The sequence below is a fragment of the Protomyctophum parallelum genome, assembly GCF_964188405.1.
Source record: "Protomyctophum parallelum genome assembly, chromosome: 2".
NCBI lineage: Eukaryota > Metazoa > Chordata > Actinopteri > Myctophiformes > Myctophidae > Protomyctophum > Protomyctophum parallelum.
Genome location: NC_139699.1, coordinates 18,163,714 through 18,175,925, shown reverse-complemented (window position 1 = coordinate 18,175,925; position 12,212 = coordinate 18,163,714). Strand labels below are relative to the sequence as shown.

Below are 12,212 nucleotides of genomic sequence, written 5' to 3'. Positions count from 1 at the left end.
CAGGCCTGGTTGCATCCATGCATGTATTTTCGTTCTGTAAAATTAAAAAAGGTCTTCGTTAAGACCTCCATATTATTATGGTCAATGCCTGTGTGAAAAGTGGGAGTGATTGGTGCAGGCAGTGAAGAGCTATGGAAGTGTTTCTGACAAAATTCAAAGCGAAAGGTTTCCCAGTTGATTTGATTATTATTAGGCCTATATTGTTCGAAAGTCCATGGTGTTGGCATGCCTGATTGTGAGCGGAAGAGGGCGCCAAAGATCTTTTACTTGCGGTGGTTGTCATTCAATTGTGGACATAATGTAGACATCGTTCCCCTATTGGCTTAAACGCTCTGAGGTCACGCCTTCTTGAACTAGATAGTCATTTTCAATTGGCTGAATTCCACAATGATCTTTTCAATTCGAACTTCAACTGGGGAAATAAAATAAAAAATAAAAACAAGGTTGGTTTCACAGCAAGCTGTCGAGAGAGAGAGAGAGAGAGAGAGAGAGAGAGAGAGAGAGAGAGAGAGAGAGAGAGAGAGAGAGAGAGAGAGAGAGAGAGAGAGAGAGAGAGAGAGAGAGAGAGAGAGAGAGAGAGAGAGAGAGCGCGAGAGAATGTCAACACAACAAGCAGCCGGCTCGCGGTAAGTTACAGTGATTTTTCCACATTCTTCTCATTTCAGGTCGTCTGTCAGTCATCCAGACCACACCATCTAGACTCAGCCTGTCCGACACAACATTATGCAGAGCAACACAAACTCCGAATGAGCTGCAAATACACATAAAATGGCTCTGACTGAAAGACTTGTTTACACAGCCGAGGCAGCAGCTCCACTCAATGCTAAGCTAACGTGAGGTGAGCTAATCTGGCATATCCTCTTCAATGTGTATAATATATTTATAAATATATTACTACACTTAACATTTCCCCCACATGCAAATTATGCTTTATATGGAATGATACCCAATGTTGGTAAAGATGCACGCACTCACACACACACACACACACACACACACACACACACACACACACACACACACACACACACACACACACACACACACACACACACACACACACACACACACACACACACACACACACACACAATTATGTAATTACCATCATTCTATTTTTCATGGGGAAATAAAATAATCTTCAACCTTACATCAACTGGGGACAAAATTGCAATCTGCTGTTTATTGAACAGAGCTGGTGTTTGTAGTTGATTTGATACTCTCTAATGCTGTCAGTTTATTGAACAGAGCTGGTGTTTATGTAGTTGATTTGAGAATCTCTAATGCTATCAGTTTATTTAACAGAGCTGGTGTTTGTAGTTGATTTGAGAATCTCTAATGCTATCAGTTGCAGTTCTGCAATCTACTATAACTACTCATATCACCTCAATCCGTCATGCATATCGTTCTCAATGGAAGAAAAAACAAAACAGCTGCAACTGCATGCATCCTTAAGGAGCAGTCTATATCATGCAGTAATTATTCCAAGTGTTTTAAAAGTACCAAATGCTTGAACTGTCTGCAGCGACAGCCGGTTTAATGGCTCATAAACAGAAGGTCACGCTTCACTCAGAGGGCCATGCTAGCCATAGTAAACAGGTGTAATAGAGGAGGGTAAGCTTCGGGCTGCAAAGCTGCCCAGTAATCCACTTAAGCATGTAAACAGTTTTACTTAAACCCATTTAGACCTAAGTTCGATTCTGCAAATGTCTTTCAGAAAAAAACCTGTTTTCTATATCAGTGGTTCTCAATAAACTATTTCATGTCAAGGACCCCCAAAATTGTACTCGACGCCCATCTGAAAATATGTTGTTCCAGGGACTCCCCAGAAGCAAAGATTTGAGCTAAAAACGTACGCTCTGAAAGAATATATATTCAAAGATTTCTGCCGCATTTTCTCGATTTAAAAAATAAATAGCAATTTACAATTTAGGCATTTAGCAGACGCTCTTGATCCAGAGCGACATACATAGCAGATCTACAAGCTGGTAACGCGGCACTCGGACTTGGTGCCGCGCTACGAGCTTGTAGATCTGCTATTTTTCAATAGCTAAAGTATAACATAATCCTTGAAACTCCAAAATGTGTTCCCGTCCAGAATGGGTTACATAAAGTCTCTACGCCGAGATGAGGGGGAGAGAGAAACTTTCATCACTGCACGAAAGTTTCAAGAGACATTTAATTATTGGAATTGTCAAACCCCATGTCGAGCATTTGGAAGCCGTGATGCCGCACTACGAGCTTGTAGGCTATTTTTGAAAAATCGTAAAATGTGGCCCAAATGTTTGAATATATTATTTTAGAGCGAACATTTTTAACTCAAATCTTTGCTATTTTTGAAAAATCTTAAAAATGTGGCGCAAATCTTTGAATATATATTCTTTCAAAGTGAATGTTTTTAAATCAGGTCTAAATGGATTAAGATGAAGAGCGTCTGCAGAGAGCTCTATGTTTAGGACGCTCTGAAACATTGTTTTTTCCACATTGTGACCTTTTGATGCCGTGTGTGTGTAGTGGTGTTATATTCCCCAATACTATTGCCGCTCTCTGTGTGAGTGTTTTGTTCAGCTGTTATTTGACCCATCCGTCGCATGATAGTACAACCAACTCTGTATTCATAGCGTGCGCTTCAAGTCAATGTTTAGCTAGCTTTTTATTTATTTATAATTTTTACACAATCAGGAATAGAAGAACAGTGCTGGTCACGTCATGTTATGTCAGAGAGCATGTCACAGCAAGCAACATTGATTTCACTGCACAGTACACACACACATAGATACTGTATGGCATGTTCCTCCACATGCCTTACTTACTGTACACACTCGTGATGAATCTCCTCGCTGTCATGTGTATGTTCATGCGTATCGGACGGACAGTGTTGATTTTGACAGGAAAATCTTGATTTAGTTTTAGTCATAGTCTTTTGCATACATTTTCATTTAGTTTTAGTCGACGGAAATGTTTTAGTTTTAGTTTTAGTCAACTAAATATAATATTTTAGTCAACTGTGGGCTCTGAGATCGACTATTTTCAATTTCAGCAAGTCTTCTCTTCTCCCTAACATTTTAGTCTAGTCTTTATTTGTTGACAAAAGTGTCAATATAATCATATACAGTATATAGTCATAGTTTTAGTCATCATAGCTTCATTTATATCTTTCGTTTTTATTCAGTTTTCATCAGTGAAAAAAGGTAATCAACGGATATTTTTCGTCTGTAGTTTTAGTCGGCAAAATCAACACTAGTATCGGAGGAGACGCGTGGCTGACCAGCTGTAGGCGTAGGCAGAGAATGTACAGTACATGATGGGGAATAAGCTTAACGACTACACTTGGAGAAGAGGGGGGGAAAATGTGAGGGGAAAATGACAATGAAACAGAATAAAACTGACAATGAAGCTTATTTATTTAGGAAGGGTCATCGAAACAACGAACCAGTGAAATTAAAACCTATTATTATAATGTTTTTCTGACGCTTGTGTCTTTTCTAGGACTGCTGTCATCAGATAGTTGGAGTCATTACACCTCTAGCTTGCTTCTGAAAGATGCCGTTGGAGTAACCCAAGCCCGTAATCTAAGATGGAACCTGACGACGAATGAGACACTGTAGGAGCGACGACAGCACCCCAGAGAGGCCTCACCGTTATCAGCACCGTCATCACTCCCTCTCTCATCTCATCTCCTGTGAAGTTTTTAACGTATAACCCCCTTGAATCCCCTGTCCGCCCGTGCATAAGCACTACTCTCCTCCCCCAAAAAGCCTTTATCGTTTTCCCTCCTCTGCTACTGGCCAACATCCACCTCCCTCGGATTTTTAAACCCAGCCCTGTCTCCCATGCAGGCCTTCTCCAAGTGAAAACCCCCTTAAACCGCCCTCCCCCCCCCCCCCCCGGCAGTGTGTTTGGTGGCGTGCCATGGAGCGGTGGGATCCTGAAGGCCGCTGTCGTCGGGGACTGTGATGTCAGAGGCCGACGGGCCGGGCGAGAGCCAGCGGCGTGGCGCTCCCAGATTCTTCGTGGGCTGCGAGGACGATGACAGCGAGGGTCTGGAGGACAGTATGAGGACGGACATGGAGGTGTACGAGGAGGAGGACGACACTGACTCGGTACGGCGGGACGGACTTTCTGTTTTTTCTTTTTTTATTGTTGCTTTCTTGCTATATACAGTGGTTCCCAAACTTTTTCATGTCAAGGACCCCCAAAATAATACTCATTAGCCTGCGGACCCCCCCATTTGAAAATACATGCCAAGGACCCCCTTGAGAGAAGATCTTTACGGCTCTAGGGCCCCCCGGTTTGACCTAGGGCCCCCTATTTATTAATGGCATTTCTATCTCTGGGACCCCCAATAATTACATGTTGTAAAATTAATGTTGATGTAACTCTGAGAGTTATTTGTACATTCTCTGAGTTACAGACCCATAAGGGTCCATTTGGTTCCTAATTATCATTTATTATCACCCTTGTCATTATCAAGGACCATCCTTTATTGTGCATTTGAGACACTGAACCACCATTTGATTAGTTTTAGCCTCTCTGACCCAAAACTTGCTGTATTGATGTTGGTACCATTAGTAGAGACAACAGGCAAACGTTGATCAAAATGACAATTATTCTACATTCTCTAAATTGTACAATAATGTAACTCTTGAGAGCGTAAAATGAAACCAAAGAGTCTATAAGGGTTAATTTGGTTACCAACTCCATCATTTAGCTGGGGACCACTTGGAACCCCCTCAAGGACCACTAGTTGAAAACCAATGAAATGTATCGCTGTTGTCAGGCAGAAACATGTTATCTCCATATTCTAACTTTTTGTTCATCTAAATTGCTTTTGCGATTTGCTAAACAACGTTAAACTAATGCCCTACGTGATCATACTACAGCGTCACACAAAAGCATCAAAAGTATCAAAAGTGCCTTGTAGATCTGCTACTTTTGAATTTTAATTTGAATCCAAACTGTTTTTGAATCTACACAGTATAGCATGGTGTTCTCTTTTAGCAGGCTGCAGATGTATCAAACTCCTGGCATGAGCAGCTGTAGATGGCACTTTTGTTGAGATTGCATTAGCTTGCCTCTCTCTCTCTCTCTCTCTCTCTCTCGAAGGCGACTCTCTCTCTCTCTCTCTCTCTCTCTCTCGAAGGCGACTCTTTCATAATACTGTAGTCCGGGAGTACACTAGGTCTGTCTGCACTCTGCTGTAATGCATTCACAAAAACATAGTAATAACATAGTTGTCATTGACGGATTGGGACAATATTCACTGTAATCCATTCCTGGCTGATTGCTGTAGCGGTTTGCAAGAGTGGCTTCACCCTAAAAAACGTCCTAACATTTTAAAATAGTTCAACTAGCCAGTCTACAGCGACACGTTGTGAGCTTGTTAGATCAGTTATTTGAACTATTTTAAAATGTCTTAGAATAGTAAAAGAATGGCAAATAAGTGTGTGTGTGTGTGTGTGTGTGTGTGTGTGTGTGTGTGTCCAGCCCCCAGAGCGGCAGATCGTCATGGGGATCTGCTGCATGATGAAGAAGTCCAAGTCCAAGCCGATGACCCAGATCCTGGAGAGGCTGTGCAGGTTTGAGTACATCACCGTGGTCATCTTCCCAGAGGACGTGATCCTCAACGAGCCTGTGGACAAATGGCCTCTGTGTGACTGCCTCATCTCCTTCCACTCCAAAGGTGGCACGCACGCACGCACGCACACACGCACGCACGCACGCACGCACGCACGCACGCACGCACGCACGCACGCACGCACGCACGCACACACACACACACACACACACACACACACACACACACACTCATTGCATAATCACAATACAAACAACTTATAAGTATTGTGCTGCCATGCGTTGGGAATGTGCAAAAAAGCACAGGCCAATGAACTGACATTGTCACAATGTAGTGTTTAACACAAAGAATGTGCCTCATGGAAGGCATTCAATTCATAATAAACAATTGCTTGGCCATGCATGCCATGCACGCATACACACAATGTAGTGTCTGTCTGATGACAGTTACATTCTGTCTGACTACAGAATGCCACTCTGTTTGCTTTGGGACTTTTTTTAAAATACTTTTAGTGTATGTGTATGAAAGTAAGAACGTTCTCACCCCTCCTTCTGTTGAGATCTAATTTAAATGTGATCCCCTTTTCGGGTATTTGTTGAGGCTTTAAGCTGCCATAAGCAATAATATGTCAACATTTGTATTACTTATTTTATTATTTTTTTTGGTATTCAGAGAGCCAGCAATGAGTAAAACGCTCCCAATTTTTTGAGTGGTGCAACCACTCCCTTACGGAGCTATGTGTGTGGCTGCCTGGGTCTGAGCACGAAAACAGCACGGTTGGTTTTCACCACCTGTGCGCAACCTAACACACACACACACACAAACACACACGCACATATTAACTGCATATATGATGATTTCGGGTGTGCCAGTACAGTACAGTGACAGTACAGTAGAGGGTACAGTAGATGGACCCCCAGGCGGTAACTCTGTCATTTCTCAACCGTTTGGGACGCGGGTCGGCACGCCGGAATCGGCCCGGCCCCCCGGCCGTGTTCCTGGGGGTCTGGATGTTCCGGGGACCACCAGGGACCCACACATGGTAACTCTGTCATTGCTCTACCGTTTGGGATGCGGGGTGGCTCACCGGAACTGGCCCGGCATCCTGGGTGCGTTCCTGGAACCCCCACATGGAGTTGCACCACTCACTTCACATGGGTGTGATTTTTGGTCTCTGACTCATCTAGGGGCTGCAATTTGCATTCAAAGATTTTCCTAGAAGCTTTAATTGTCATTGGTCGATTTGCCTGTCTACTTCCTGATTGGTTAGTCATTTCGACCAGGTTTATTCCGACCAATGACAAAGCTTCTAGGAAGATCTTTGAATGCAGATTGCGGCCCCTAGATTTTGGGAGCGTTTTACTCATTGCAGGCTGTCTGAATACCAAAAAATAAATATAAAAAAGGTCATAACATTTTTGACAGTATTGCTTATAGCTTATAGTGCTAAAAAACCCCGGCATGAAATGAAAAATGTTGTATTTAAAGGACAACTTTAGTTTTTTTCTACCAAGGTTCATGTTTTAGGTTGTTTTTGGAGAAAGTAAAAGATGAAAAAAAAAAACTGCATTTGCTGCTTTCTTTTGTTTTAGGGATTGTAGCTGTTTTTGACAGGGGGGCGGGGGAAGTCGAGCACTGGGCTAAATATGTATTTCTTTACAAAAAATTATAGCCATTTAGTTTTGTATTATTTACTATAGTCCTACTAGACCCCAATAAATTACATCTGGCCACAGAAGATCACGAAAAAAAACAAAAACAGCATGAAATAAAAATGTTTGTATTTAATTATTTAAATATCATATGGATGGTCAGGCTGGATTAGTTTTGAGTTTTTACTAAAACACTTGAATTGTTCTGCCACATTGTTCTAGGATTCCCGCTGGATAAGGCTGTGAGTTATGCCAAACTCCGAAACCCTCTACTCATCAATGACCTAAATATGCAGTATTTCATACAGGACAGGTACAGTATGACCATAATAACTATGTACAACAGCTGCTCTTGTTCTTTTTGTTTGACCTGTACCTAATTTATAATTGCACCTAATTGTACCTAATTTATACTTGATCTTAATTATATAACTAACTATTTATGAGTAAATAGTATAATGCACCAACCTGAGACCTATATCCTATACAAACATACAGAACCTGGCAATAACAATGCTTTAGTTTCTGATTGGGCCCCACAACAGGAGATACTTTGCTGTACATCAAAATGGGCGAAAATAGCACATCTACAAGCTGGGAACACAGCGGGGTCGCATTGCTGCACGTTGTGAGCTTGTAGATCTGCTTTCTTCGCACAGTCACAAACATTGCGGTGTGTGTGTGTGTGACTTTCTATTTTAGGAGGGAAGTGTATCGTATCCTGCAAGAAGAGGGGATTGATCTGCCACGCTATGCTGTGTTGAACCGTGACCCAGATAACCCAGACGGTCAGTCAATATGGCATTGTTTACCAGGCATGCTATTGTTTCGGCCTTTGGCACATAACTCACTCACTCAGCCATTTTGTTCACGCTGTTCATTTAAAAGGCAGTAGGTTAAAATGTGTGTGTTAATACTTTTTTTTTGCCGGGGAATTGGCGCTAGAGTGCCAGCAGATGTGGCAGATTTTACTCTGAAAAGCCCCTGCCTTCCGTCCCCCCCGTCCCCCCCCAAAATAAAAAAACGGGAGACATAATCTTCCGTTCTTACCTCACGCTGGCCACGCTAAAGTCTCTCTAGAAGCGTTCATATTCTAAACGAGAGGCATGTTGAAGTCAGAAATGAAGACCGAACATTGTTCCTTCTGGTCAAAATCTAGAGAGTTCTCTAGATTAGGAGATACGAGCCGATGTGGAGTTTGCTTTGGAGTTGCCCAAACTGCAAGTGCACATTTGAATGAGGAGTCTGCTATAAACACAGCATGAGATACAGTACATAGCTAGATAGCTATAAACACTATTCCCGGTCGGTGGACTTCAAAATAAGATATATATATTTTCTTTTATTAAATATTATTCTCTGGTATCGGTATTCGGTATCGGTATCGGCTAACACAGAAATTGTGGTATCGGGATCGGATCGGAAACGAAAAAGGTGTATCGGGACATCCCTACAAAAAACTAAAAAAAAAAAAAATTATATCAATAAAAAAAGACCTAAAGACACGTCCTTAGCACCCCGTGGTTTTGATTCTAAAGACGTGTAAACACGTCCAATGCATACTTAAGGTCATTACACACTGGCGAATTAGCGACGCGATGCGAATAAGCAATCTAAAAAATGCTAATTATTTCCCCTGGCGAATTTAGTCGCGTCTGTACACATATAAATGCGACGCGTATTGTGCGATTTATATTCGCCAGCCCTCCACTCCAATCTCCTCTCCTCTCCTCTCCTCCTCCTCTCCTCTCCTCCTCCACTCCACTCCTCTTCTCCTGCGTTATGTGACTTGTCTCCCGTCCCATGGTCAGCATGCACCTCGATCCTCACTATTGGTGTGCAGCGTGCGCTAATACCTCTTTTGTTTGTATTGGTATATCCTACTATCCTTTCCACCACTTCTTGTCTTCTTCACTACCGTGATGTGGAGTCCAGAGTCATTTGGGATCGACGGCCGGTCGGCTGCTCACCCTTGCCGTCGATAAAATAAAATTATAAATAGGGGGATTTGGGATAATTTGGGACACCTTTTGGTAATTTGGTAATTAAACTGAGAAAAAGCAATGCATGACACTAAATTGGGTTTATATGATTATTATTGACTGTTTAATATGTTTAAGTTAAATATATTTAATAACAAATAATAGTTTAGTCCCTACAGCTTCTGAAACAAGCTGTCACATATTTTTAAGATGTAGCATTTTCATGTAAAATAAGCCACCTGATCAGCTTGATCAGCTAAGATGGGCCACCGTTTTTTTTAGCCTTGCTTTTTAAAGTTGAACAGCCAATGGATGCACATGATTCTCGCTACAAGTGTACTTGACATAAAACAGCCTATGGTTGTTATGGCGGGAGATGCAATGCATCACATCTTATGACGCAACAGATGAAATAATATCAGTCATATATGACTACTCAGGGTAAATGCCAGTTGAAAGCAATCTCAGTTGTCAATAGCCGACTTATTTTTTTTATTTTCAGCTAAAATGGGCCACTCAAGCGGCAAAGAAAAACAGTCATTTCTGATTTAAAATAAATCACACCCATGTGAAGTGAGGGGTGCTCTTTTCATCGTACATTATCCATTCATTGTCAATGGGAATTTAGTCTTTGTGTAGGACAGAAATCGCCGATTTGCTCAGACACATGACGTAAATTCTCCATTCATTGTGAATGGCATTTCATGTTTGTGTTAGGACAAAAATCGACACTATAGCTGAATATAGGAGGGGCTACCCACAATAATGTCACTAGCCCTACATTGTAATAATAAAACCAGTAAGACACCCTGAGAGCAAGAAGCGAGCGTGCATGCATCCGCCTGGGTGACAGCAGACTGCTGGGTGAGCGCTGGCACTTTGGCATGGGGGGATCAGATCAACATATGGAATTAATTCTGTACTGGCCATAAATGGAGCGTGTCTTTCTTGAGCGTACAGATGAGGTCAGATCAACATAATGGAATGTCAGAACGGGTCAGCTCCATATATGGAGATCTACGGGTGGCAGCGGGGGCAGTGTCTTGAGTGTACATGGTGTGATGAGGGCCCAGGTAGGGCCGGCCCTTAATTTTTGGGCCCATTGAGGACTTTAGTTTTTGCTGGCTGCCGGGTGTGGCTGCACTAATAACTTACCCAGGGGGCAAAGGGGGTTGACCTGCATTTGTCATAACATACAAAGTTGTCCACCAGAAATAATATCTATGACCCAGTAGGATCACAACCTATATGGACAACCTGGTCAATTGTTGGGAGAAAGTCCAATATGGCGAGGTAGAAGGAAGCTTCTGGCCAATTCCAAAGTTCAAAATTTTAATTCTGGATCATAAAAAAATACTGATTTGACACCGAGATCACCCATATCAGACAATCATACAAGTGATGGCTGCCATCTTGAAAAATGGCGGCCATCTTGAATATTCAATGACAATTTTCAATTATGCAAAAGACACTTCAAAGTACTATACCGTATATGGTAAATTAGTCTGAAATATCATATTATATCCATCATTCATAAGAAAACAGTTGTTGCTGGTGGCCATTTTGAAAAATGGCTGCCATGGTCCCACCATAAAAAATAGACCAATCAAATCAATTGTTTTGTCAAGTACAGCTGTGTCAAGACATATGTGCTGTGTGCACATGATGTGCAGCATTGGCTGTTAAAACTCAAAGGTCTAGGAGGCAGAAACCTTATAGCTGGCTCATTTTACCTGATGGTCCACTTTACCTGAGACCACCCTACATACAGACCAAAGTTTGGCGGAGCCCGTTGCTCGCTGTTGCCGTTGCTCGCTGTTAGCACACGCACACCCATGTGCCATGTCCACGCACACGCACACGCACGCACACGCGAGCGCACGCACACGCGAGCGCACACACAACCAACAGAGGAGGGAGGTGTGCAACAGTGTGTGCTGCTGCGCTATCCCGACCTGCGTAGCCGGACCGGCTGCTGCTCTGTTGCACACCCATGTGCCATGTCCACGGCACGCACGCACACGCAAGCGCACACACACCCAACAGAGTTGTAGGAGGGGAGGTGTGCAACAGTGTGTGCTGCTGCGCTATCCCGAATGTCTGCAAAATTCGACACCAGAGCGAACAAATAAAGAGCGAAAACTGTCGCATTTTCGCACATTCGAACATTCGCCACTGATGTGGAAGCTTGCATTGACTTCAATTGGTTTAAAAAAAAATGCGAATTATTCGCACGAATAAATCGCGTCGCCAATTTGCCAGTGTGTAATGACCTTAAGTGTTAAATAGCACTGTATTCTGAAAGCCTATAGTCATAGTCACAGTTTTAGGTGATGAGGTAACCACCGAAACGGTATGACTAGGCTTTGAGTGTTGTTCAGTTACACAAGTCTCCCCATCTCTCCAGTTCTTTGGTAAACAAAAAATACATTTTCAGGTCAGGATTCCATTTCACCCTTTGCTAAAGCCCACCCGCTCGTCTGGCAAGCCGTGCTTCTTCTCACCCATTGACATGAATTGAATATGACTTTAGGAGCAAGAGCTTCAAAATCTCTTCTAAATCTATTCGACAAGGCCTGCAGTATAGGCTACTGAAGCCTGAAGCACATGAGCACATTATCTCCCATGGCCAAGTGGAGAGTACTGCTACTTGAATGAATGGTAGACATTTTGGTCTCCCATGCTGGAGACCCAAGTTATGATTTCCGGCTTTATTCCGGACTCTGGCTGACATTATCCAGACGAGAAAGACAATGTAAAGTTAGTCTTCTTCGTTTTAAAGAGTGTGACTGCGAAGGAAAGCAGCCTCATGCCAGCCTTTTGTCCCTGCAACTTCCTCTTGAAGTCCTGAAGCTATAATTTTAAGAAACCGTGGTTTATTCAGGTCTCGGTATAAATACAGTGTCTTAACCCATTTAGGAGTAGGACTGAAACCAGATTCTACAAAATGTCTTCTAAATCATCACCGTTTTCTGAAAATGATCTATTTCATGTCAAGGG

General features: G+C 42.6%; 1 protein-coding gene across 5 annotated transcripts in view; it reads left to right on the top strand.

The window, feature by feature from the left end:
- The first annotated feature begins 507 nt into the window (after positions 1–507).
- LOC310854999 (inositol hexakisphosphate and diphosphoinositol-pentakisphosphate kinase 2-like) overlaps positions 508–12,212 on the top strand; it is a 70,578-nt gene continuing 58,873 nt past the window's right edge. For all 5 annotated transcript variants that reach the window (XM_083759814.1, XM_083759811.1, XM_083759813.1 and 2 more), the window contains exons 1-5: positions 508–626; positions 3,490–4,103; positions 5,488–5,683; positions 7,453–7,543; positions 7,933–8,018. In XM_083759814.1, coding sequence (XP_083615940.1) covers positions 3,957–4,103; positions 5,488–5,683; positions 7,453–7,543; positions 7,933–8,018 — 520 coding nt within the window. In that variant the 5' untranslated portion in view covers positions 508–626; positions 3,490–3,956. The remainder of the gene's footprint in view (positions 627–3,489; positions 4,104–5,487; positions 5,684–7,452; positions 7,544–7,932; positions 8,019–12,212) is intronic.